The sequence below is a fragment of the Drosophila kikkawai genome, chromosome 3R (genome assembly GCF_030179895.1).
Source record: "Drosophila kikkawai strain 14028-0561.14 chromosome 3R, DkikHiC1v2, whole genome shotgun sequence".
NCBI lineage: Eukaryota > Metazoa > Arthropoda > Insecta > Diptera > Drosophilidae > Drosophila > Drosophila kikkawai.
The window spans coordinates 34,384,011-34,408,956 of record NC_091731.1 but is presented as its reverse complement, the minus strand read 5'-3'; the positions used below and the strand labels follow the sequence as shown (position 1 = coordinate 34,408,956).

General features: G+C 38.9%; 3 protein-coding genes across 6 annotated transcripts; 1 reads left to right on the top strand and 2 right to left on the bottom strand.

The window, feature by feature from the left end:
• Positions 1–660: 660 nt before the first annotated feature.
• LOC108078864 (natterin-3) lies at positions 661–1,341 on the bottom strand. The gene is made up of 2 exons (XM_017172976.3): positions 1,226–1,341; positions 661–1,153 (listed from the first exon to the last, which is right to left on the bottom strand). The coding sequence occupies exons 1-2, from the start codon at positions 1,230–1,232 to the stop codon at positions 714–716; spliced, it is 447 nt and encodes a 148-aa protein (XP_017028465.1). The 5' UTR covers positions 1,233–1,341; the 3' UTR covers positions 661–713.
• A 386-nt stretch (positions 1,342–1,727) lies between these two features.
• LOC108078848 (uncharacterized) lies at positions 1,728–19,924 on the bottom strand. 4 transcript variants are annotated; one of them, XR_011445144.1, is made up of 8 exons: positions 18,348–18,514; positions 17,763–17,923; positions 11,574–11,602; positions 3,030–3,201; positions 2,788–2,964; positions 2,609–2,723; positions 1,999–2,454; positions 1,728–1,939 (listed from the first exon to the last, which is right to left on the bottom strand). XR_011445144.1 is itself a non-coding variant. In XM_017172946.2 (7 exons), exons 4-7 carry the CDS (start codon positions 3,100–3,102, stop codon positions 2,310–2,312), a joined length of 510 nt encoding a protein of 169 aa, XP_017028435.1. In that variant the 5' UTR covers positions 3,103–3,201; positions 11,574–11,602; positions 17,763–17,923; positions 18,348–18,514; the 3' UTR covers positions 1,728–2,309. The 4 variants fall into 4 exon arrangements, 3 of the variants coding, with proteins under 3 accessions (XP_017028435.1, XP_070142768.1, XP_017028444.1); XM_017172946.2 differs by having other exon boundaries at positions 1,728–2,454; XM_070286667.1 differs by lacking the exons at positions 17,763–17,923; positions 18,348–18,514 and adding an exon at positions 19,728–19,924 and having other exon boundaries at positions 1,728–2,454.
• Positions 19,925–21,950: 2,026 nt separating this feature from the next.
• Positions 21,951–23,249, top strand: vrs (versager). The gene is made up of 2 exons (XM_017172874.3): positions 21,951–22,647; positions 22,701–23,249. Exons 1-2 carry the CDS (start codon positions 22,135–22,137, stop codon positions 22,932–22,934), a joined length of 747 nt encoding a protein of 248 aa, XP_017028363.1. The 5' UTR covers positions 21,951–22,134; the 3' UTR covers positions 22,935–23,249.
• The last annotated feature ends 1,697 nt before the right edge of the window (positions 23,250–24,946 follow it).

Below are 24,946 nucleotides of genomic sequence, written 5' to 3'. Positions count from 1 at the left end.
TATTGAGTGGTTTGCTTTTGATTAGTTTGCGTTTAGTTAACGTTTGCAAGCAAGCGATTTCAGCAGAGAGAAAAATGTGAACCATCTGAATATCATATTTATATTCATTCGATTTTATCAAAACTCCTCCATTTGTTTATACATAGTTGTTGATTTTTCATTTGCGGAAACCATTGCAAGCTCGCTTAGTCCGAAAAATGTTTTAAAAGTAAAGACTAAACACGAACAATTCCAACTGAAGGACGAAAACATCATCGAGATGTTCGTTTTGCGTTTATCAAAATCTATTGCCGTCGTTTCCCTAGCCTTTGTTTAGTTTGGTCCTATTGGTTCTCCGCCTTCGTCTCCGTATCAAAATTTAGTTAGACTTTACAATTATATAATTAGGCTACGTGTAAGTTAGCGAGTTTAGAACCTAGTCGTTAATGAGAGTGGCTTTACTTCAACATTATTTTTGGTTTTGTTAACTTAGAACTGTTTCCTGCATAATTGGGCGTTGATCGAAAACTGCGATTTAAAGGTACTCGGGGAAGCTTGTTATGTTATTTCAAGAAATGTTTACTTATATATAGAACCAAAAACACCTCGACAATCATTTAGAATAACCACTGAGATAGTAAAGTTTTATGGCCAGCTAAAAACCGATTAGATCCCACGAGCTTTTATAAAAAGTGTTGAATTTATTTGTGATTAACAGGCAGTAACCGGAGCATTTATCTCGCCTCCATGCGACGCGACAGCACCTCGTAGGCAAAGATTTTCACCTCCTCAGAATCGTAGGGAATGTACAGGCAGCCGTGGGAGGGATGAACCTTGCCCACAGTCAGGCTGCCGGCATGATAGCCCCTTCCGGCATACAGCGCCTCTCCATCGACATTCTGGCCCACACGCACAGCTCCGGGCGGAACTTCGCCATTCTCCGCCGACAGCCACACGTAGTTGGAGCCGCTCAGGACTTCGTAGTTCTCCAGCTCCACCTCCTGGTTGGCATAGGCCACATATGCCTTTCCCTTGTTGGGAATAATCTTGGCCGGCAGCAAGTCGTTGCAGTAGAAAGCCCGGCCAATGAAGATGGTGTCGCCATCGGAATCGTGGCCAGCCACAACTGCTTCCTGGGGGATAGCGCCGTGACTGAAGTGGAGCCAATTGTTACCTACAGGGGAGGGGAAGTGTTCGCTTTAATCGAAAGGTTCCATCGGAACAAAGGAGTGCGCCTGGGGCTTACCGTCCATGTCTTTAGAGCTGCTAGAATGTACTAAGCTAGTCTGATCATAGCCGGTACTTGGCCCGGCGATACTGTTCACCTTATCGGTTATCCGGGCGAGACCAGATAACCAATCAGTCGGTGATTCAACAGCGGCGGCAAGTATTAGTAGTTGCAGACATACAGAAGTTTATAGAGTTGAGAATGGTGTCATTTATGACCGACATTTATGGCTTGATTTAAAGCTTAGGCAGGTCCGGAATGGGGGGCCTTAAAAATTTTAAACAATATTTCTTTTAGAAGGGAAAATTATTAAGACTTGGAAAACACTTGAGACAATAGTTTTAATTCCAAGTAGGGATACTTATCTTTCTTGATAGAAATTTATAAAAATAGAAATGACATTCTTTTGTACTTAAATTTGTGAATGAATCCTTAACATTCAAGGGTAAACCTTTGAGATAACTTTTTCCTCCTTCCCTTGACTCGCAGTTTTCGTTTGCTAATTTAACCCACTAATTCATTTACACATAACTATTTATAATTTATAATTTGCCCAAAATTCAGCATTCGTGAAAGAAATTTAAATTTAAATTGTTGTATATGTACAATACTTTTGTCTAGAGAGGCAACAAATATACTTATTTCTGTCGGGGTAAAACGCATCGGTATATATAATTCGAAAAACACTCTTGCGGCGACAGCATTTAAAGTCTAGGTTCTGTTCCTTAGAAGCTAAAAATAATTGCAATTAGAATTTGAATTTAGGTTGCACGTTTCCTTTGATTTTTTACTCTCGAATGCTTAGCATCTAAATAGTTTCGTTCGCGTTCATCAATTATTGTTAGATAGTTGTTAAGTATTCATTTATAAATCACATAATTGCTTGATGAATTCCATAATGTTGGGTGTGTGAGTGTGTTCGTAAGATTGTGTGGGTGTTGAGCGTGTCCTGGCTGTCGGGTGCGTTTACTGTTAGGTGCGAGAGAGATTCGTAGAGGAGGAGAGTCGCCAAAAGATAAGGATTCCCATTCCCTAGCAGCCGAGTCGAATTAAATGCCTTCTCGCTGCCTCATAGCTCCCGTAGCTCCACTCACTGGTACTGTTACCTGGCGGTGGCCACCAGGAGCACCGCCAGGCTGAGCAGGTGCCGCATCAGTGCCTCCAGATCCAGGGGATTCTGGCCGGGCCTCCTGGCCGAGTTGCAGGCATCCGCATCGCTGCAGCTCTGCAGGCAGCCGTGCACATATCTGCGGCAGGGAAATGACTCTGTTAATGCTAAGTTATGGTTTTGATACACAGGGGAAAATATTAGGGTAACAAGTGATGCAATTGGAAATAATAAAAAAAATATTGATTGATTTCTCCTTGCGTAAAGTCTCCTACAATATTCTAAATTCTCACTTGTCATCGTAGTAGAATTTTCCGCAGTGCGACATTCTTATGATCTCGGTGTCGGTGGTCAGGGTGCCACTGTCCAGGGCGCAGCCCCTCACCGTTATCGTCTCCCCGGTTTCATCTGCAGATAAATGGAAATTAGAAGGACGAAGATGAAGAAGGAGTCCATCCATCACTCCACTTACCATAATAGCCGGCGATCTTGATGCAGGCAGTGGCCGGAAATAGGCCGTCCCGCCCCTTCCTACCGCCCATGCAGGGCGACTCGAGGATGGCCGTGGAGTAGTTGTTGTGGAACGGATCGTCGCAGGCCTTGTTGGCGCCATTGTAGGAAACGCACTTGAAGCAGTCTATGCAGTAGCCTAAAGAGCGAAATCAATTAATTATTGAAAATTTAAAAAATACAGCTTTCAGCTTTTCCACTCACCACTTCGAATCAAAAATCCGAGCAGCAGGGCCAAAATGGCTATGGATTCGATAATTGAACTGGCCGCCGCCATCTTTCAATCTCACTCGGCACTCACACAGGACTCGCAGGACTCACTGGTTGACCGATTGCGGACATTCCACGGGCTTCCTCTCAGGCGGCGGTGCGGTCTCTGCAAGGGGAGGGAAACCGGCGAAAGGGATTAAAATTAACAAGTGAATTGAAGAAGCTTAAAAAGTTTTTCGATTTCCCGCTGAAAATCTCCGGCTCAGCGTTCTCGAGAGCCCATAAAAAAGTTGAAACGAAACGAAAAGTATAAACGAAGGCAATGGCCATAAAAATTATATCCACAATCCGCAGAAATGCAATTCCAGACAAAAATATGACAAAGGAGCCCTGGCGGAGGGACAGGACACTCGGCCAAGAAAAATTAAAGGTAATAAATTGCAGAACGCACTTTTGACACAATGCCGCCCACGGTCTGTTTCTGTTTCATGTTTCCAGTTTTTTTTTTGTTCCATATTTTTATTGCCGAAGTGTAAATAATTGCTTTTCAGTCGATTTTCGTGTCGAATATTGGCCATGTGCTCCCCGAGTTGTTCCCGGTTCCCCTGTCGATTTCTGTTGCCTGTTTGTTGTTGGCACTTTTAATGGCCACTTCGTTGGCCCAAGGTGTTGTTGGGTCAACTTTTTCGGGGGGTTGTGTTTTTCTTTGGCTTTTTTTTTTGTTTTATTTTGGGGTCCGCTCTGGGCCTGGGGCAACTCGAATTATGACAAATGATTCTGACTTACGGACTGAAACTGTAGCTAAGCTCGAGAAACACAATTTATGGGGCCAGAGCGTGGGGCTTAAAGCGATTTTGGGCGTGACCCATTGCGGCTTTAAAGAACACAAAGTGGAAAAGTCGAAGAGGAATTTCCCTGACAGCTGCAATAATTCCATCAATCTCTTTTTCCAGGCGGCCGCTATGCTAACGAATCTGTCATCATGACAGATAAATATTATCATTGCTGGAACTGCACTGACGCTCGATATGCATAGCCTTTGGATCAATATTTATGGCAAATTATGGCACGGCCACACACTTTTCGTGTGGCCCACGGGGCGTATGTGCAACGTTCCGGGCCACCGCAAGCGGTGTGCATTAATTATGCGATTTTGAGTGTTTTGAGGGTGTGTGAGTCGAGTGTCGGGTTTTGTGGGTGTGGCAGTCAGACATTTGCCCGCAGACATTTTGGCCTATCCCGTCGAACTCCTGTCACTTGTGTGTCAGATGGGCTCTGCTAATGTAATTACGTTTCCTTATTAAACGGAGGCCGAGAGGTGAGCAACACAGTAACAAAGCTAATAAAGTCAGGCGGCCGTGTGACACGGTGGAGCTGGTGGAGGTGGTGAAGAAATTTATAATTAAATCCCAAGAGTTCCAATCAGCATCGAGGCTGCTGCCAGAGCTATAATTGTGTGGCGCATTTTCATCTATTTGCAAATTAGCCACTAAGCAGTCGAACGAGCTGCCAAACACATTTTCCCATTCCCCTTTCCGAGCCATATTACCCTGGCTGAAAGCCAAGTTGGCCGGAAACGGCATCCACTGGCAGTGTTGACGGAAACGGAAGCTGGTCTCCCCCAGCCCCAACCTCAGCCATTTGCCCCGCTCCTTGTCTTTGGGCCAAATGAAGTTTACCTTTTGTTCATTGTGTTGCCAGCGTTCAATATGCATCACTATCCTCTCGGTCTGTGCCCCATAAATACAAGTACACGGAGAGAAAAGTCAGTAGAGTAGTAGAGAGGTATCAAAAATATTCTTATAACCTGTTTGACTGCATTTTTCTCTGTGTCGAAACAGGGCATTGTCTCTCACTTCCAGCCAGGAGTCGATGTGGCCATTGTCCCCGTTTAACGACCATCCATCCGCGTTTCGTGGAAGGAGAGCATCCTTTGGCCCGTGCTCCTTGGCCGTACTTACTTAATTTTGTCGCTTTGACTGGGCCACAATCGAATCAGCCACGAAGGCAGCCAGGCGAACAGCCGTCAACTTCCTTGGCCAGCTGCTGCCACAAAAGTTTTATGACAAAGCCAAAGGGGCAGTCAATAAAGGGGGCGAGCGCCCCCCGTGCGAATGTGTACGGGCGAACAATTAAAAGCCCTCAATGTGGCCTTTCTCCTTTGGCAGGACATTAAATTAGTCTCCGCTGCGAAATTGAAATCTCCCCGACTCGACTTCGTGGATTGTCGGCATTTTTAATAAAGTTTGTGCAACCTAATCGCGTATTCATGGACCCAACTTTGCCCGTGGCGAACATTAAAAATGAAAAATGAAGGCAAAGTTATCCCCGAATCTTCTCCCTTGACAAAGTAGCCCGCTCAATTGTAGGCCATTAATTTCTTAATCTGCCTGTAAATGGCAGCAGTGCCGGGTAGGACGAGGAGTGGAGTGTGGACCTCATTAGGCCCAGGGTCAGCTTTGATTGGGCGGCCAACACCTAGGGGGAATTTTTGAGGCGTAGGATGGAAATACCCACTACCTATGGAGGCCCTGCATGTTGTGGGGTAGGTTTTTTGTCTCTGTTTGAAATGATTTATCATGATGGTAGACTGTGAGTAAGGGCTTCCCATTTGCGATTAGGCAATAATCAATCGCTAACACATTCCGCCCAGTGAGGGTTTTATGAAGAATGGGATTTATGCAGCCTTTTTGAAAGGGTGTCATTATTTATTATCCTGGGAGCACATATATAGACTTTCTTGGAATTAGCCTAAGGGAAGGTCTTTACGAGAAGTTGGGAAAGGATTGTACTACATCAACTCTTTTCCAAATCATTCATAATTTATCCAATAATACTATAATATTTATCAAGAAGCTAACATGACCCTCTACATATTTTAAACTCTTTTTGGCTTCCTTATGGCTTATTCTCTAACTTCCCAGAACAGCCACAGGGCTATTAATTCATTGTTATTACTGACCAAAAAAAAAGAATTGTACTTTCCCCGAAATAAACTTTGTAATCTGCCATTGCATACCTTGCGGCGTGCCCTGACCCCAAAAGCTAACACACGGCTTTCATCCAGCCGAACGGGAGCTCACCTTTAATTCGGTTGTACCTGGTTCTCTCGAGGGAGAAATTAATTTCACGCATCGCACACACACACACACACATTCGCAGGGAAAGTCTCATTTGGGTTAAATTTGCATAACTGCAGCGTTAGTGCAATTTTCGCGGGGATGGGAAAACTGAGAGTCGCATTTGCAATTCGCAACTGCAGTTAGCTGGGAATGGTGCAGTGGCAATGGCAGAGCATGTCATAACCCTAACAATCTGGCAATAAAAGTTGGATCTAAGCTGATTTTAGAGGAAAAATTACACTCTTTAAGTTTAAATATATATTTTTCCAAATTACAGAAATAAAAGATAATGTTATGGTCGCCCTAATGTCATGTTTTCCTTGATTTTTCACTAAAATTTACACCCTGAGGGTGAAAACTCATCAGGCCTCAGGAAAATTTCATTAAAAATTGTTGACTTGTTTACTTAATGGCATTTTTGGACCGAAAACTACTCAGCATGCAAATTGAATCAATTAAGTGGGCAAATATTTGTAAACGCTGACCAGGACCAAGATGGCAGCGCTTAAGTTTTATGCAGCTCGTTGCTCATAATTTCAGGGTACGTGCCTTCAAGGCCAATTAACTCCTAACGACCTCCACTATTTATGCGCCGTGCGTTTCCCGTAGAACCTTTTAGCCGTAGAAATGTCTGGGACGCACGCAAGGCGATGGCAAATCGGTAGCCGGAATAAATGTCGATTTATGTTCGGGTCAAAGGGAGCTTACTAGTGATATGGGTCCCACATCACATGACACTGTGGGACCACATTTGAGACATTCTCAATGGGAGCTTATTGCCATGCCCACCGTCGCTTAAGTGTTTTGGCTATTTTTGTTTTAAGCTTTTCAATCAATGGGAACTACATATGTGGAAGCCAATTTAAAAATGTGTGCTTTCTGGTTTGGGGAATTAAATCTTGTTACATGTGCGGAAATATATGTTGTATATTCAGGAAGCCAGGCAGTCGAAATGTGACACCACAAATGCGGATCGAATCAATTACCAAGGGGATGGAAGCAATCAATTTCATTAAAATGTTTCATTTGTATTCATTTTTAATATAAGAATTTCGAGTTGCAGTCTAAATTAAGCTTTATTAATTGGAAAACTCAAATATAAATGAAATTTAGTTGATCACAAAAAGTGTTAACTTTATTTAAATTATTTCTCTAATTTCCATAACTTGTATTACCTCTCTAACCATTCTCTGGCTGCCTATTAAATTCCTGAAAATTAATTTAATATAGCTTCAGTCCCTGGCCACATTTCAAGCTGTCCAAGTCAGTGAATTGAGACCAATTGCCACTTTAATAAGAGCGTCTCAAGATAAGTGGAAAAGGCCACAGACTGCAGGCAAGCTGTTTTATATTTTTCTCTTTTTGCATGCAAAATAGCTTAGCCCGGTTTCCATATTTCCACCCCTCGCTGTTTTCCTTGGCAAATTGTGGGCGTGATGGTATTGTAATAAAAGTCGTTGACATCGATTCGAGGTATACTATACAGGACCTTCTTCATCATAGCTACGGCGTGTGTCTGTCTATGCAGTGTTCAATGACTCTCGACCGCAATTGGTTGAGCAGGCAACATCGAGGCTCTTTTGTGGTCTCAGACACCTTTTTTTTTCGATGCTCACACGGTTGAGTGGTCAAAGGAAGCAGTCAACAGGTTTAAATCCTGTCCAGGTGGTTAAGAGTATCTCCAAGCCACTTGCTGCTCTTCTTTCAAGCTAGTCTTCAGTTTGTATTATATTTTTTTAATATTTTTAAAAGCTCCACCAGGTCGGAACTCTGTCTTTTTTCAAGTTATTACCTCCCATTGACCAAAGAAAAACACGCTTAATCCGCTTTTCAGATTTGCAGTTAGAAACAAATAGCGGAAAAGCACCCAAGACGACGAATTGAAGTTTATAAGTTACTTGGCAATCTAAATTTTTAAGCAATTCCATGAATAACAAAATAGCAATCAACACATTGCACAAAGCACGACGGACCGAGGCCAAAAGGAAAAGTTCTCTATCAAACTCAAACTCCTGGCGGGTACGACTACTATCTCGGTATCTGCTCCTCCCCGCTGTCTGCTGCAAACTTCTGCCGAAGAAACTCAATTTAAAGTTGAGTGTGTTTGTGTGTGTGTGTGCCGGCATGACGGAATGACATATTGAATAACTGAGTGAGCTGTCTCACGAAGCCCTGAGAAAAAGGGAAACTTTCGGAGCGAAAAACAGAAAGTAATTCGGTCTAACCAACCGGCAATTCATTTTATTCAGACACCTCTGGGCCACATCCACAATCCACATACCGTCGTGTTAAGTTCAGTTAATTAATGCTGCTCCTCTGACCGGAAAAAACAATTCTGTAAATGGGTGAATTTAAATTTTTCACAGAGATATTAAGGCACTCAAAGTGGGCTCTGAGGGCTTGGCAGTTCTGTGGCTACCAAATGGCTTGTATGTATGTCTGGCTGACCTTAAAACTACCAGCCCTGAGAAGGTGGTTCCACTAAATGGGATTGCTTTCTGGGCAAGAAAATTCTTGGCAGCTCTAACAAGCATTTTAATCTCAGAAATTTGGAATTCCAAATAACTGCAAGACCATTAGTATATCTAATTTCTGCTAATTTACTAATTTACACACTTGACTTTAGAAATATGAGAAAGTCAAGCTAATGTCAAACCCTTTTCCTTGGGTAATTATCTCTTAAAACGTGTGTAATTGTTCATACTTAATTCATGAACTAGTTCATAGGATATCATAAGGAAAAAATGAGAATAATAAGTAGATAATGTACCATCAGATAGAGAGACGGCTTTCTCATCACACAAAGTGCATTCAGACTGCAGAACTGCAGACATTTTGTGGCCAAGAGTTCAAGGGATAAAAAAACTAGAAAACCACAAACTAAGCCGCAAGAGTTCATTCCTTCTGTCCCTATTCGTATTTTTAACATTTTATTTCAGTGCATATTTATTTTAATTTGAGATAGCCAAGCGGCACAGAAAAATTGTATTTTTTCTCTACATTTTGCAAACAAACTTTAGGGAACGCCGCAAAGTATGCAACTGGCAACTCTGAATAGTTGCAAATTCTCTTCGCCATAGTAAAAAAAAAATCCTTCGCGGCGGAGTAGCCTTTTCAGGCGGCGTAACTCCAGTCCAAAGTCTAATGAAAAGAACCTTTCATGGTGGTTATATGCTACTTATATCTTTTCTGAGGCTTTTCTTTAGTGGGAAAAACTGCAATTTTCATCATTAAATAAGAGCCAAGTAATTGCCATAGTGTGATTTAAGGATAAAAAGGATAAGTTCACTTATTTCTAGGAAATTTCTATGTTATCCGCTTTAAGAATTTTAAAGATTTCCATCGGAAGTAACATAATTTTAACACAAATAAGCAACTCACAGCTAAAAGCAGCTCACAGCTGAACTACTAAAAACTTCCATTAATTATTTAAATCTCTTACAGTCTTTTCCTTGAAAATGAACTGCCGGAATGGAAATATTCATACCGTAGCAGACAATTCAATTTGTCTTCGTGCGAAAATGCTAAAATAATTAAGGCGTGCTCCGAACAAATAATGAACTTGCGAAACACTTTTTTACCGCCGCCCCCGGGTGAAAACAGCATGAAATTATAAAACTGCTGCTGAAAATGCAAAAAGTTGTTGCCATTTAAGGAAAACTTTCGACTTAAGAACTTGTTCTTGGGCCAGGCGGGTGCAAAGTTTTTCAATAAGCGGTCATGCCAAAAACAAGCCAAGTGGATTCAGTCAAACGCACCATGAAAAGGCGGAAAAACTACACAAATGTGGTAAGCTTGGCTTGGGAAAAAAGAAGAGAAAAGCCAAGGCAAGTGTAATCACAAAAAAATGGCTGCCAAGGCCACAGTGCATTATAACTTAAGTCAATAAAAATAATTGAAAATCAACAGCAACGGAACTTGGAGTAATGAACCCAACCATGTCGACGTCCTCTTCCGCTGGCAAAATGGCAGGCAACGCCAACGCCACAAAATCGAAATAAAATCGAAGCCACCGCAAACAACAAAAGGTATGGGGCCAAGGAGTTTATTGAGGGATTGACGGCACGCAATAAAAAACCAAGGCGAGGCATAAAAAACAACGGAAAACGGCAAGGAAAAACCAGGAAGTTGAGGCCTCCAGCTGTACGAAAGGTTTGACATAAATAAAACATCAGTTGACGTTGTCCGCTTTGCGGGTAAAATAAAAATAAGTATTGTGCAGGCGATTGATGTTTTGACTCCTGATACTCAACGGGTTACGACTCTGAATTAGTATGTTTTTTGATATTCTGTATATAGGAGTATATTGATTTGCTGACTAAGGAAAACAATAAGGGGTATTCCTGTGAGTATATACTACATAAATAAACTAAGTTAAGTCGGTCTTTAATAGATTTTTAGTTAATTTTTAACCCACTAAACCAGTTTGAATGCTTAACTGAATATATTTCCAGGGTTTCCCGACTTTATCTCACATTAAATCAAAATATTAATTTCTTTTTTCGGTACAAACTCATTATTACCCAGAATTAAACCAGAAATTACATGTAATTTACGGCTGACAAAAAATAATTTCAGCCACATCATCAAAAATGTGGTAAATTAATAAAATTCATATAATTTTCATACACAAAGCTGCTGTGCGTACATAATTTCAATATACGTCGCATATAAAAGTGGACTCAACAAAAGCAGGATAATTTTTTCCTCTTTTGTGTGTGCATTATGCAAAACCCATCAGAGGCAAAAATACACTTTAGTTAATAAAAGCCGAGCACGGTTATTTAATTTTCGTTATGCAGCGTTAACAAAGGCCAAAAGGGAGCAACGGCCATTGGATGATTGGCATTGTTGTTAAGCGATTCCATGAAAATATGGCTTTAATCGTTGCGCAGAGAGTGGGCTCTAAGGCTCACTTGGGACCCGAGGTTGACCCCGCTCGACCTGGTCGGCTGTCATTTTTGGCTGATTGTGCACCTTTCAGCCATTGGGAGCAGCAGAGTCGCTGCGATAGACAAGGCAACTTGTGGCAGAAAGTTTGCGGCCACAGCAAAAGTGGATCCTTCAGTCAGTGTCCTTCCTCCTGCTACCCCTCCACCTCTTCTACTCTTCAACTCTGTGACTCCTGATACCCGACAAAGTTTGATTAAAAGGCTGCCAACAGGGAAGCTCACGTTGCAATGGAACAGGATGTGCAGATTTCCAAATACGGTTGGGGGAAAAGGAGGAAATTGGGTTTATTTCGTAGCTCGGAGATGAAGAGCAATATGGGGGCTTAAATCTGAACCAAAGGAATGCATTGAAATGAATTTCCGCTATGAATTAAGTCATAAAAGTGGAGATGGATGTGTGTGAAGGATGTATATACTATAAAATAAAATAAAAATGTTATATGTAATGTATTAATAATATTTACCTAAGCAGTTTTATTTGTCCTTTAGTTATCTGAAGAGAAAAAAGAAATATATATATATATATTTATGTGTATATTTTATATTTATTTTTTTAATTTGTATAACAATCAGCACTTATTTAGTTTTCCTAGCAAACCTTTGAAGGATTCCTGCGAAAAACAGGCTATACTATATACCATTTTTTTTTAATGAAAGCAAAGAAAAACACTTTAAATACAAAACAAAACAAGAAAGAAAGCTAACTTTGGCCAGCCAAAGTTTGTATACCCTCGCAGGTTAAAATTAAAATATATCATAAATAAGCCAAAAATGCATTAATTTCGATTCGGAAAGCCGTTTTGTGTTAGTTTTTATTAATTTAAAAAAACTGCATACCAAATTTAAAATTTTAAGAAATCAAAATTTTTGGCCATTTCTGCTAATTTTAATGATGTAACCCCTTATAAAATTTTGCAAAAATGGCCAAAAAATCGATTTTTTCCGGACATGTCTAGAAAGATTCCCCTGTTGATGCTGATCAAGAATATATATACTTTATAGGGTCGGAAAGGTCTCCTTCACTGCGTTGCAAACTTCTGACTGAAATTATAATACCCTGCAAGGGTATAAAAAGAACAAAGGCAAGAAGGCGTCAACGCCAAAGTGAGCGGAATAAATTAGTCAGCAGGCACAAGAACAGTCCAATAAAAACATTCATTTTGCATAATTATTCAAGCTCAAATTCATTAAGGCTTCAAGAGCCAGAGAACTGAAAGAAAAAACTTTGTTCGTTGCTTTCTTAAAGTTACTGTCTTACTTTGGGAAAATTTAATTCCTGGAAAAATATTTTTTCCTCCTTTAAAACTTAAATTAATCATTTTGTATTTCAGGAAGAATGGAGTGTCTGTCTTGTATCCTCCAAGGATGAAACACAAATAATTTCCGCTCAAAACGGAAGCAATCTACACAATGCAAAATTGTAAATAAACACTTTTACCCTCTTCTATTTTTCTAGGGAAAGCAGAAGCCTTGTTATCTTAAGCTATAGTTTTCTTTGTATATTTAAATTAGAGGTAACTTTTCCTAAGGCAACATTTACTCATTTCCATACTGCTTTGCTTTTATTTTCCGTACTCTCTTCCTGGCGTGCCACTTGAATTCACTGTAAACTCTTCATTTGTCAACAATTTTGCATCTCTAATGAGCCACTTCCAGTGCCCACACGCAAACTGAGGAAGAATGCGATAAATGAATGTCAAATACTTTATTTAAATGACGGAATGCTACTAAACAACCTTGTTCATTTAGGCATTAATGTTCGCAACTTAAGCTGGCATTTTTTCTTGTCCTTGCCAGACTTAATAGATGACAGGAAATGAGGTTGTCACCAAGTTGAATTGCTAAGGATATATTTTTAAAGGGAAATACCTAGCGAAATATAATTTCTTAGGATATTTTTTCTATAAAATAAACTCTGTCAAGATGTAAATCCAAATATAAATTCATCATTAGCTAGTATAGAAATTCTTCTACTATAGTAATTCAAATAAATTTTGTATTTGAATTAGTTTGTTTGAGACAAACACAAGTCCGACGATGATTGAATGAAATACAGCCAGAAGAAGCTATCAATAACAGTCAAGCAAACAGTGCAGGGATCAAACAAGGAATAAAAGGGTCTGAAATTGTCGATTTGTTCGCACTTGTTGTCATTGATTGGGTGGAAATCGATATGATTACATGGAAACTGGGTCGCCCAGCTAGCTTGTAATGAAAGGGCTTATACCACATTCTCAATATTCAATTACCAGTGTCCCGTTAAAGATCCTTCCACCCGCACAGTAGTCGTTGGCCAATTTCTGTGCTAGACGGCGGGGAAAAAAAGGAGGAAAGGATTTCGCAGGACCTGTCTGATTTTGGCCTCTTTGTTGTCGCTGGCACGCACAATTACGCGGGCAAAGGACGCATCAGGACAGCGACGAGGACGTACAATGTATTCCGCTGGCAGCGAACAAACACCACTGCGTATACGTGATGTTTGCCTTGGGGGGCCCAAAAGCTGGCGAATCGGAGAATTTGCAGATGAGAGCTTTATCGGCTGCAGGTCAGCCATCGAACGCTTGGGAATTTCATACTTCAAACTGATTTTTTTTGCCTTATATGCAGTGAGAGAAATATGGGAAAATAAGTGTTGAACTCTGCCTATGCGGGGTTACATTTATTTAAAAATAACAAATATATTTAAGGGATCAAAGGATCAAAAGATCGATTCAAAATATTATTTAATAACGTTGTTCAACAAACTAAAAGGAAAAGGCCTCCAGTTCAAACCTTATCCAATTTCAACGAATTATGGAATCAAATCAAAAGTTCTCTGGCTTTTGGCTGCAGAGTAAAAAAAGCTGAAAAAGGCAAAAGGGTGAAACCATAATCGATTGACCTCAAAGAACACGTACCTTATTGAATTGGATGACCGAAGGCAAAGTCTCTTGAGTTGGCCAGATAAAAGGGGAATGTGAAAGACAAAAGAGTCAAGCTTTAGAACCAAAACAAAGTAAGGCAAAGGAAAATTACTCAGGAAAAGTGGCAGTAGTAGGGCAAATGAATAGAAAATAAAGCGTAAAAGCCTTAAAAAAATGTAAAATAAAAAAGTAAAGAGGGGAGAGTGCCTGGTAATCTCAATACCATTTTCTTTATATTTCTTTCTATTTTTGCCAGTTGAAAAAACCAAATCACTTCAATTTCCTCTCTCGACAGCTCATGTCAATTGCATCATTAATAATGACAGTGCGCCATATGGCCATCTGGCCATTCCAATTCCGATTCCAACTGATGATGTCCGCACATATCACGTACTCTAATGGCTCTAACGAGCAAACAAGGATTCCAAGGATAACTGTGTGTGGTTTTTTTTTTGAGTAATGGCTCGCACTCGCACTCGTATCGTGAGATTTACAGATAATAAACTGAAAAAGTAGGAAAGCGAAGTGGGCTGACCACCACAGACTGGATTTTCTTACTCTCCATTTCCGGCTAGCAAGAGTGTTGTAGTAAAGACGTGTTTTGCATTGCAAAATAACCGGAAAAACATTGTGACTGTCACCTTTGGACATTAAAGATCTAGATTTCTTTAAGGTTTTGAACAAAAGAAAATACTCCGTTTATATCCAGGGTCCTCAGATGGCTCTCTTTGCGGCAAGAAACTGTCCCCTTAGCAGCCAATAAGGCGTACCCTGAGTACAATACCTTGTAAAAAAGTTGTATCTGTGGGAAGCAGACACAAACTTTTATTACAATTCGTGATTGTTGCAACAGCTGGTGGGCTCTCGAGTCCTTCGTCGAGAGGTAAACTGCGGTGAAAATAGCCGAGTCCGAGTGTACGCCCTTCTTGGCTTCAACGTGGGTTATAAAAATAGCTGTGGAATTTTTTATTTGCGGCACACAACCATTTTAATATTTAAAATATCATTCACTGTTGAGCGGTAAAGCCAAGTCAACTGAATATTTTAGAAAGCAACAAAAATAATAGAAATATCCCGCCAGCTACAGTGCTTACTCCAAAGATAGTCTCTGAAACATGTAATTATGTATATTAAAGTACAGCCAAAAGTCACTTGCTAATTTTAACTTTTCCCCAAATTAAAGGCGTTGCTTTCCTGGAAAGCACTTTCATCGAAGGGAATATTTCGCGTTTGTTGCGCATACGTCGCGTGTTCCCAAGGACAACATAAGCCGCCAACTCGGGCGTCTCATGCATGTTTTTCTTTGTGTGAAACCAATAGCCATAAATTTTCCTAGCCAAGCACGAAATTCGTATTTGCTTCCCTACACAGCGCGAAAGAGAAGGCAAGGGGGAAAAGGAAAATGGAAAATGGAAAAAAAAAGGAAGAAAACAAAGCCACCACCACATTTGACTGTTTGTTTGCCTTTGCCGGTTTTATGAAATTCAAATTTTATTATGGCCAAGATGAAAACTTGAATCGAGTTGCAAAATGAAATATAACAAAGCAAAATTATATGCATGAGTTTTTCAGCAGGAATATGGAAACAAGTTTGCTGCTTAGCCGCAGGCCTTTGGCAGATTTATGGATAAAACAGTTGGAAAAAAGGAAAACTCGAATGCAGATTGACGGCTCACAATTTGATTAAGTTTGACATCCACCTCGACTTGGAGTTCAAGTTGAAAAGAAACAAATATTTTAGTGAGTTTAAGATATTCTACAATTTAAATAAATTAAAAATCTTATAAACTCAGAAAAGCTTACTATTGATCTGTAAAGTAAACTTTTCTGAGAAGAATTTATTTGTTGTCTAGAAATACAGTCGCTCAAAAAGATCCCTGATCAACGATAATTAAATCAAAATCAAAATTGATATTTATGAAAAATTAACAACCTAATCAAAATGTATTTTTTTCCATTAAATGGCCCAATAAAAAAAGGTGATTTTTATCTATATAAATTGATTTTATTTTCAGCTCAATCAAAACATCACATTTTTTTTATACAGACAAAGTAAAAAATCCCTTTTTTATTATAAAAATGAATATTTGATTATTGGTGTGGCAATATTTTATGAATACCTGTCACTGATGACTGTAAAACAATTTATTTTAATCTTTTTCCACTCAAAATGTTTACATTATTTTGTTGCTCTTTTAGGTAAATGATCTACGACACTATAGTAAAAACTGCATGATGAGTCTAATGCAAATTGAATTCTAAATAAATACAGAAAACATTTCTTGTTTCGCCAGAGAGAGAGACTCCAAAACTGACATGCAAGCTGACATCGAAAAACAAACGATTGTTGGATATCCAAAATACACAGAATGTTATAAATGTTTTGTGCTGTCATTTCAGTTTAACATTTCAACAAATTTGGTTTTTATGACAGCCAAATGTGTGTGTAATTATTCCTGTCGAATGTCGGAATGGACGCGAAGGGACCTTGGCCAGACTTGGCAGGAAAATTGCCTGAAACAATTATTATGATGGTTGATAAGCCCCACGCACACTCCGCACACCCCTACTAATACACACACACACACACACACACACGTGCACACTCAGTCGTGTGTAGTAAAAGTGCGGAGTTGGAATTTGCTTTGGTACGTGACTGCTGGTAATTTTCGTGCACATTGCGTATACGTAATGTGACGCCGGTACCAACTAAATGGCCCAGCCGCAACACTAACGCACGACATTTGTGAAGGCTTTAGCGCTCCTTCAGTTTCCCCATGCACTTGAAGAAATAATTTAGCTTTACTTAATAAAATTAGTTATAATTTTTGTAATATTTTAATAGGTATGAACAACCCCTCTATTTTGTGATAAACAATTGCTGAGTAAAAATATTTCTAAAATCTTAAGAACTCATGTTCAAAAGTCCATCTTTTTCTAAATATTTTTAAATTAAATAAAGAGATTATTTAACTGAATATTTTATTTATTTAATATTTAATTTAAAAGGTGTTCAATCTGTTAAGTTTACTGCAACATTATAAAGTCTAACTTGTAGGTGACTCTATAAAATCCTATTTTTCAAAGGTTTTTTTTTTCGAGTGTACATTTTTTCCGTATGTCCTTTCATCCTCATCCCTTTCATTGTCGCCTTTGCCCTCGTTATTTCGCCATTTATGCGACTACCTTTCCATCCCGCCCGTTGGCACTGCTACGATAATGTTGCCTGCTTTTCCAGGCTATTTTGTTGAGTCTTTCGGGTTTCGTTTTTATTGTTTTATTTTTATTGTTTATTGCCGCTTTATATCTTTTTTCCGTGTGCGTTCATGCACTTTCCTTTACTTTCCAAACAAATTGCATTGCCAAAGGTAAACAAAACATGAGAAATTCGCTGATGAATTGCCAGCAAATTATATATGTCATATTGACTGGATATAAGAGAGGCTACGTATTTTAGAAATACCAGTGAACTTGGCTTAATTGATAAACGGAAAAGTTTGTTAACAAAATTACAGGCCGTAACCAGTAACCAGTAGAAACTTTCCCTGCCAGCATAAAGTAATTGGTTGCTTCAGATGGATGATTTTGGGAATTTTCTATCGTAGCCTGGGCTTAACCTAATTAAATAATTCTCAGCACGTTCCAAATCTTAATCTATCTAATATAATTACACAAAATCTGTGCCTGGGAAACGGTTGAGATATTTCTGGCACAGCATTTCATCAAATTCCAAGCATCTTAAGTACTCACTTCAATCTTTCGTTTATGGTGATTAAATCGTATAATTGATGGGCATGCTTTTTCCCCGGGCGTCAGCTGGTTCTTTTTAGATGAAGGCAATAATAAACGCTCGAATCCACTCCACTTTTAAGACGTTGATGGTAGGTAGCTTTAATTGAAATCACCCACAGCTGCAGGTAACGCAAAAAAACTGTTGATTATAATTGGAAACCGTCCACTTGACTTCCTTCTACTCGGGGAATCTCATTAAAATTTGAAGATAAATTGGAATCAAAAACTGGGTAAAGTAAAGGAAGACTTGATATATATTTTTTTTAATTTATGCAAGTTTCTAAATAGTTATTTTTCATTTAAAGCTAAAGCATTACAAGTATAATGATATACAAAGAAAATAATTTCCCCAAGTCCTTGGGTTTTTTTTTCCCAACTGAAATTACTATTGTTTTAATTATTTACGCTCCTTGGAACCTAAGTAATTATGAAAATGTATGCTTTGCTTTTCGTTTTTTTGTACCGCGAAAACACGCAAATGCACTCTCACACACTTAATTCCATTACTTTCGGTTTTCTTTTATTTTTACAAACATTTATTACCACGTCGCTGCTTATTGTAGTTGTAATTGTAATGGCGATTGTTGCCCGCTTTTCTTTTCTTTTTTTTCACACCCACGTGCCGCCGTGTTCTGGCCCTTTACGTAGTTTCACATATATCCGATTGGCTATATCCCGTTCCGCTGCCTAACGTTGCGTTGCGGTCCCGATGAAAGCCGCATGAGAACTGTCTACTCGTCGGACGGAGTGCGCCGGCTGCGACGTTGACGGAGACAGCGACGTCAACTGCGCTGCCGAATAAGTCGGACAATCGCGGAGTCTGCGCAGGAAATACGCCGTGAAAATGAAAACAAACTTAACCCGTACTCAGGGGCGTGTGCCTTAAAGAAGGCTCTTTATTGTGACAGAGCTCACTAAGAGCCAAATGCAATTATAATGTCAGCTTTAAGACATCACTTTCTTCAGGCTAAGATATATTTTGTTTTCATGGAGAAGAAGGAAAGAGGGTAGAGTAAAGTGTGCTGGAATGGAAGATACACGGTATAGAGGGTCCTAAAACACCTTTTCTCAGTTTTAAGCAAATAGAAGTAATACCCTTTAAGCCTAGAAAACTTGAAGTACAAAAAAGAAGAGCAAAAGATTTTCCATATTTAAACACAAAACAATAACTTACATCAGAATGAAGAACTAATTACAAACTGAAGTACAAAATAACTAATTAAAGAACAACGTCCTCGCAAGAATATAAACTTGGTAATAGGTATTAATAATTTTAGGTTTTCCTATTGAATTTGTATGCTATGAAAGGTATCTATCCGATTTTCCTATTTTTTCAGCAGCCTTCTTAATACACAAACCTCAATGCTAAAGAATTTGGCAAAATGATCTCAATATTAACCCAGGTACTAACGGAAATCGCACGAGCCGCCACAAAATGTTCAATTCATTGGACTACATTCTCGTACTTAATTGAGTGCACTGTTTATATTTTTAATTTTCGTGCATTGTTTAGCCTGGAATTCGTTGGCCGTTTGCTTTGTTTTCGCTCTTCTATTTATAAATTTGGCTGTTTACATTGTGGTGAGTAAAACAAGAGCAAGGAAGAGCCAACGAATAGTTTCATTGTGAAAAATATTTTGTGTTCAAATGAAAAAAGACTCAAATTCAGCAGGGTTGTCTAAAAATTATACATTTCTAGCTTAGATTTTAGTTATTTTGTTCTAATAAATATTGCTCTGCAGGTTGTTTGACTTGATTAAGGCTAAAGTTCACTTAATAATACTACTTGAGGGCAAACACAAAAAGAGTTCTTTCTGCGGCAAAACTTTACAACAGTGTAAAGTGGTCTAGCGGTCTGCCAGGATCATTAATTCTGCTCAACCGGAGATGAATAATGAGTGGGACTTTGAGGGAGCAACTCACACATGAAATATAAAACTTGTACGTGGTCAAGTTAGAAATCTGCATTTAAAGCCACAACAAGCTTTTCCTTTGCTTGCACTCTTACACACACACTGACTTCCCAGGAATGAAAATGTGGCAGGACACTTTGAGTGTGCCTGTATGTTGTCCCTGTCGCCTTTTCCTGATTGCTGCCTTCTGGCTGCTACTGAATTTTCTTTTTATTTTCAACGCTTCTGCCGAAATAAAAACACAGAGGAAACTCCAAGCAAACTGTTAGAATTTTTCATTTCAGCTTGTCTGGGGTGACTTTCCCTGCCCAGGCAGCTGTCTCTTTCGTCTCTGGGCAATTACAAAAGTTGGCAAATTGTTGCTGCGCTGTTGTTGTTTGTTTATGTCTCTTGCTGCATTTTATATATGTATTTTTTGCTCCTGTTCCATATTGGCTTCCGTTTTTAAGTTGAACTTTTCAGGGTAAACTTGGAGTTGCACTAGAGAGTTTTGGAACACACTATTTTGTGCCAGAAAATGGAAATTTTTTATACAAAAAGGACCTGAGCGAGACATCAATTTCTCTATTAAAAATTCATAGTAATTAAGTTTGTTTAGCATATTGAAAAGGTCTAACCTTCTTTTATTATATATATATGTTTTAAACATATTTTGACGAATATTTTTTAAAGTAAAATATATTTAAGATACTTAATAATATATTTTAATATATTTTTTAATGGTAGAAATTGTTAGTTTAATGTCATTGCTTATGCCCCTAAAAAGTCTGTTGAACATGCAAAAATACTAGCCACTATATTTCCCCTTCCTGATCCTTTCACACCGGGATTCACACATCCTGTGGCGGCAGTTGGGTAACGTTGTAGCCACGTTGGTGGCCCAGTTCAACGTTTGTAACATGCAAGTGCGGTCGTATGCTAAACCTTTTATTTAATGGACTCTGCAGAACACTTTAATATGCGAAAAATATTTAAATTCTATTTAAGGTGGTAAATCTATTGTTTTATTTTTTAAATGAATTTTAAAACTAAGCCTTCTGAATATTGAAATTCCCCCAAGACACTTTTTGCTGTCACACTTAAAATAAAGCCTTTAAATAATAAAAGACACACTCTTAGCCAGGTAAAATGGGAAAAAGAAAAATGTTAAAGAAAAGTAAATGACGGTCTCTTGGTGGCTTCGGACTGACTGCACTTGGTTTGATGAGTAATCCCTGCCAGTCCACAGCCAACATTTATTCCCTGTCGTCTGCCATTTTCCGGGGACGGGGCCAAGTCTGCCGCAAAGAAAATACCGTAAAGTATAATGCGCACTGACATATATATTTTTTTCATTTCTTCTGATTTTCCCCAGTCGCTGTACAACCAATTCTTGAAATAATAAAGAGAAATTATTGGCGCACTGCGCCTTTGGAGAGTGAATGCCCTCGTAAAGTGCCGTTGCGATATAAATTTTCATTAAGTTTTCTTAACATATGAGTTAACAAATACAGTTAACAAAATTTGAAAACTAAAGAAGGGGTATAAATCTCGTAAAAGTGATTTTTAAAGCTATATACAAAGTATGTTTTTGAATTAAAAAAAAGAAGATTAGTGTTTTAAAACCAAATATTTAAATTTAGATTTTCTCAGTGTTCTTTACTACCCCTACTTGTCATATATTGCCTTTATGTGTTACCACAGAAACTTGTTTAGGCAATCTCCCCTCAATTCATTGAGCACTTTACTTGAACGTGCGGCGATTAACATAATTAGATGAGCAGCCCACTCAGCCCCAAAAAATTCAAAATTCAAAACTGAAAACCTGTCAGATAAGCTGACGGATAACGTGTGCCGGGGATTTCCACAATCCTTAAATATTTGCACAGTGAAAACGATGCCCACAGGCATCAGGAGTTTCCCACTTCCGGAACCCTTGGAAAATCCCACAGGTGACAGGAGACAAACTTGGTCTTAGCAGCCACCACACATCAGGATTAAACATCAACTTTTGGTGTTGGGTTTCCCTTTGGGCACTTGAACACCTACTTAAGTGCTTAGGCAGAATTTTCATTGGATTTCTGGAAAATTTTAATTGCCCCACGTACGAAGTTTTCAACCAGATAATTTAATGGGCTTGTGGTGGGAATACAAAATTGTTATAATTTTAAACAAAACAGAGCAACCTTATTTATGCTCCTATTCCAGTAGGCTTTTCACAACTTCCTAGCCTGTGTCATGTTCTCGTTTGGTTAATTTATCACAATTTCAGCTGAACTCAACCATATTGGTTGTACTTGTAATACTATTTTGGACAATTTTTTGAACGTGAAAGTATTTTATATATTAGTTATCTTTGGTTTACGTATTAAATTTTATAAATTAAATAAAACATTAAATTAAAGTTGTAGTTATATAAATTTTCTCAAAAAAAAGACATGGAACCGTTCAAGGTACCTAAAAAAATTAACAGACACGTTCTAAAAGCCATCGACTTCCTTCAAACTTCCCGAACTGATCTTGTGTCCATTGCTGCAATACAAGACCGAGTGAAGCATTCACTTCGATACACCAAGCATGTAGAAAACTTGGAGGATGTGGTGATTGACTCTTTGAAACGCCAGACAGAGTTGGGAATCATAACACGAAAAGGATCCTCTGTGTATACAATGGCATTTGGATTTCCAGGACTCCATTCGAAGAAAGTCAACCGCCACGTCCTCAAAGCCCTTGAGTTCCTCCAACAAGCTGGAAACGATATTGTGTCGGTTGGAGAGATACAGGAGCGTGTGAAAAAAACGATTCGTAGAACGAAACCTGTAAACAATCTAGACAACGTCGTTCTGGAAGTTTTGAAAACCCAATCAGAGCTTGGCTTGATTAGACGACTCGGTTCATCCCAATACGCTCTGAATCGCGCATTCCAGGGACTACGCTCTGTAAAGAAAGAGGTAACTATCCACTGTTTATCTTATATTTGTTAAACCTACCTTAATTTGTATAGGCTGGTGAGCGTTGCAACGACTCCTTGACTGTAAACGAAATAGCCGGTGTTCGCAAGATTTTGCTTAAAGCAAAAAACCGCCAAATTCAGAGAAAGCCACGAGTAGTGAGACCAAAACCTGGTACTGTCAAAACTGAAACATCTCCTGGAAACGCACCGGACATTATATGTGAGAACCTATATATGATGGACCGCCCTTTACATGGTATGAATACAGAGGAAATATTAAAATAATAAAGTAAGAAACGGGAACTTGCGAAAATGTTTAAAATCACGCTGAACGGGAGCAATAAAATCTCAGTTTTCTGACGGACTTAGAATCGGTTACGCAGTTCCAGTCAAGCCTGTTGACGTTTAAAAAAAGTAGCAACAATTATAATTACAAACAGCCAAGCTCTGATCAAACTTTAAATCTCGACTCGCCATGTTCCTAGTTCCCAAATTTCCCTCGAGGCTTCAGGCTGTTGTCAGGCTCATCTGTTTCAATTGGTTGTAGATCAGAAAATAAAAAACAAGCGAAATTGTTTTCAAAGTGGTTCTCACATCAAACTTTTTCTTTGACATTTTCTACACAAGCATATATTGATTTAATTTCTGTGAAACAAAGTTACCAAACTATCAAGGAATTTTTATGAATTCCCCGCCACTCTTACCTCCTTGACTTCTATGCGAAATATGCATGACATGCAAATTAAAAGCAAATATGTGGGCATTGTGAGCTATTTGCATGTGCAACTGTTGAATTCTAATATTCACTCCACTCTGCAATTCATACATTTCAGCGAGTTGAAAGTTTATGACCAGCTTTTTACTTTTTCTCCTTTTTGGTGCGGCCAGTGCCTGGGGCACATTTCAACTGACCGACCACAAGTAAATGGGCGACGGGTTTAGTAGCAGAGAATTGCCCCAACAATTATTAAAATGGCTGACAAGCGTCGCCCATATGCACACAGACGCACACACACATAGTAGACGAGTACAAACGCTAAAATGAGGAGGGTTGAATTTACTTTTGCTACGTGACTATTCGTAATTTTTTGTGTGCACACTGCGTATACGTAATGCGGGGCGAACTAACCCATGGCATTTGAAAATGCCTTGGCCCGTCGGAGTTGCGTCCTCGCTCCGCAGAATTCAGCCTTTCCCCTCGTCCTGGAATTCCCCTTCATTGTCATTTCTTGTATGCTAATGTCACCCCTGTACGTTCTTGGTCTTCTTTTTGTTTTGTCCCATTCTCGTATTCATTATTATGCTTTTTTATTATTTCTTTGTTTTTGCGCCCCCATGCACATTCCTTATTCCCATTACGAATTACATCTGGCGTCCCACAGAAACACATCCAGATGAATTAGCCGAGGAAAGTTACATGTGACAGGGCTGAATGGTTAAGCAGATGAGTTGGAAAATGTTAAAAAATATATAAAAAGAAGAATACTTTACCAAAATGATGGATAAATGTTGTTTAAAATGCATACTAAAGAAATATGAGGAAATAAAATATCTAGGCTCTTATTTATTCTGTATTTCGTCAAGTTAATCTTTCTCGTTTTCCAATTATTCTTTTTTTTGCAGATATACATCTGTATTTTGTGCTTATTTTTGTTCGATTTTGCTTGTTGCGGTTCAGGTGACAAATTGACATTATTGATCTGTGTGAGATTGAATATGAAAACCTTTCACGGCAATCACAAATCCAATTGTACCATGACTTTATGCTTTTTGTCAGAGCTTCTTTCTTGCTTTGGTCCTTGAAGGCGATGAATGGCAGGATTGGGGCTTTTTGAATGTGACAGGCAGCTTTTGATATTGGCTCAGGCTTTCATATGGGTTTAGGTGCGGCTTCTGGGGAATAAGGACTTTGCAATCTGCTTGTCCATATATCAGGTAAGTAACAAGATAGCTGTTGACATCGTTAGAAAGGAAATAAATCTTTTAAAATTGTGAAGAATATTTAAAAGGTATTTCCTATAGCATAGTAAAAAGTTACAACATGTTTAAGTCTCCTTTAAATTTAAACCAACTTAAACAGCGCCTTTTAAAAATCCAAGAAAACCTAGTAGCTAAAGTGCATGATGATCGGCGATAAGCAACGAATGCATTTCGCAAACAGACTTGAGGAGCAAATGGCGTGCAAAATTGCAAGTTTACCTTTGGAATGAAGCGCCGAAGTAAATCTAATTTGGCAAATCTGTTGCATGCCCCATTTATATATATTTTTGTTGTATAAACTCGAGGGTGCAGATAAA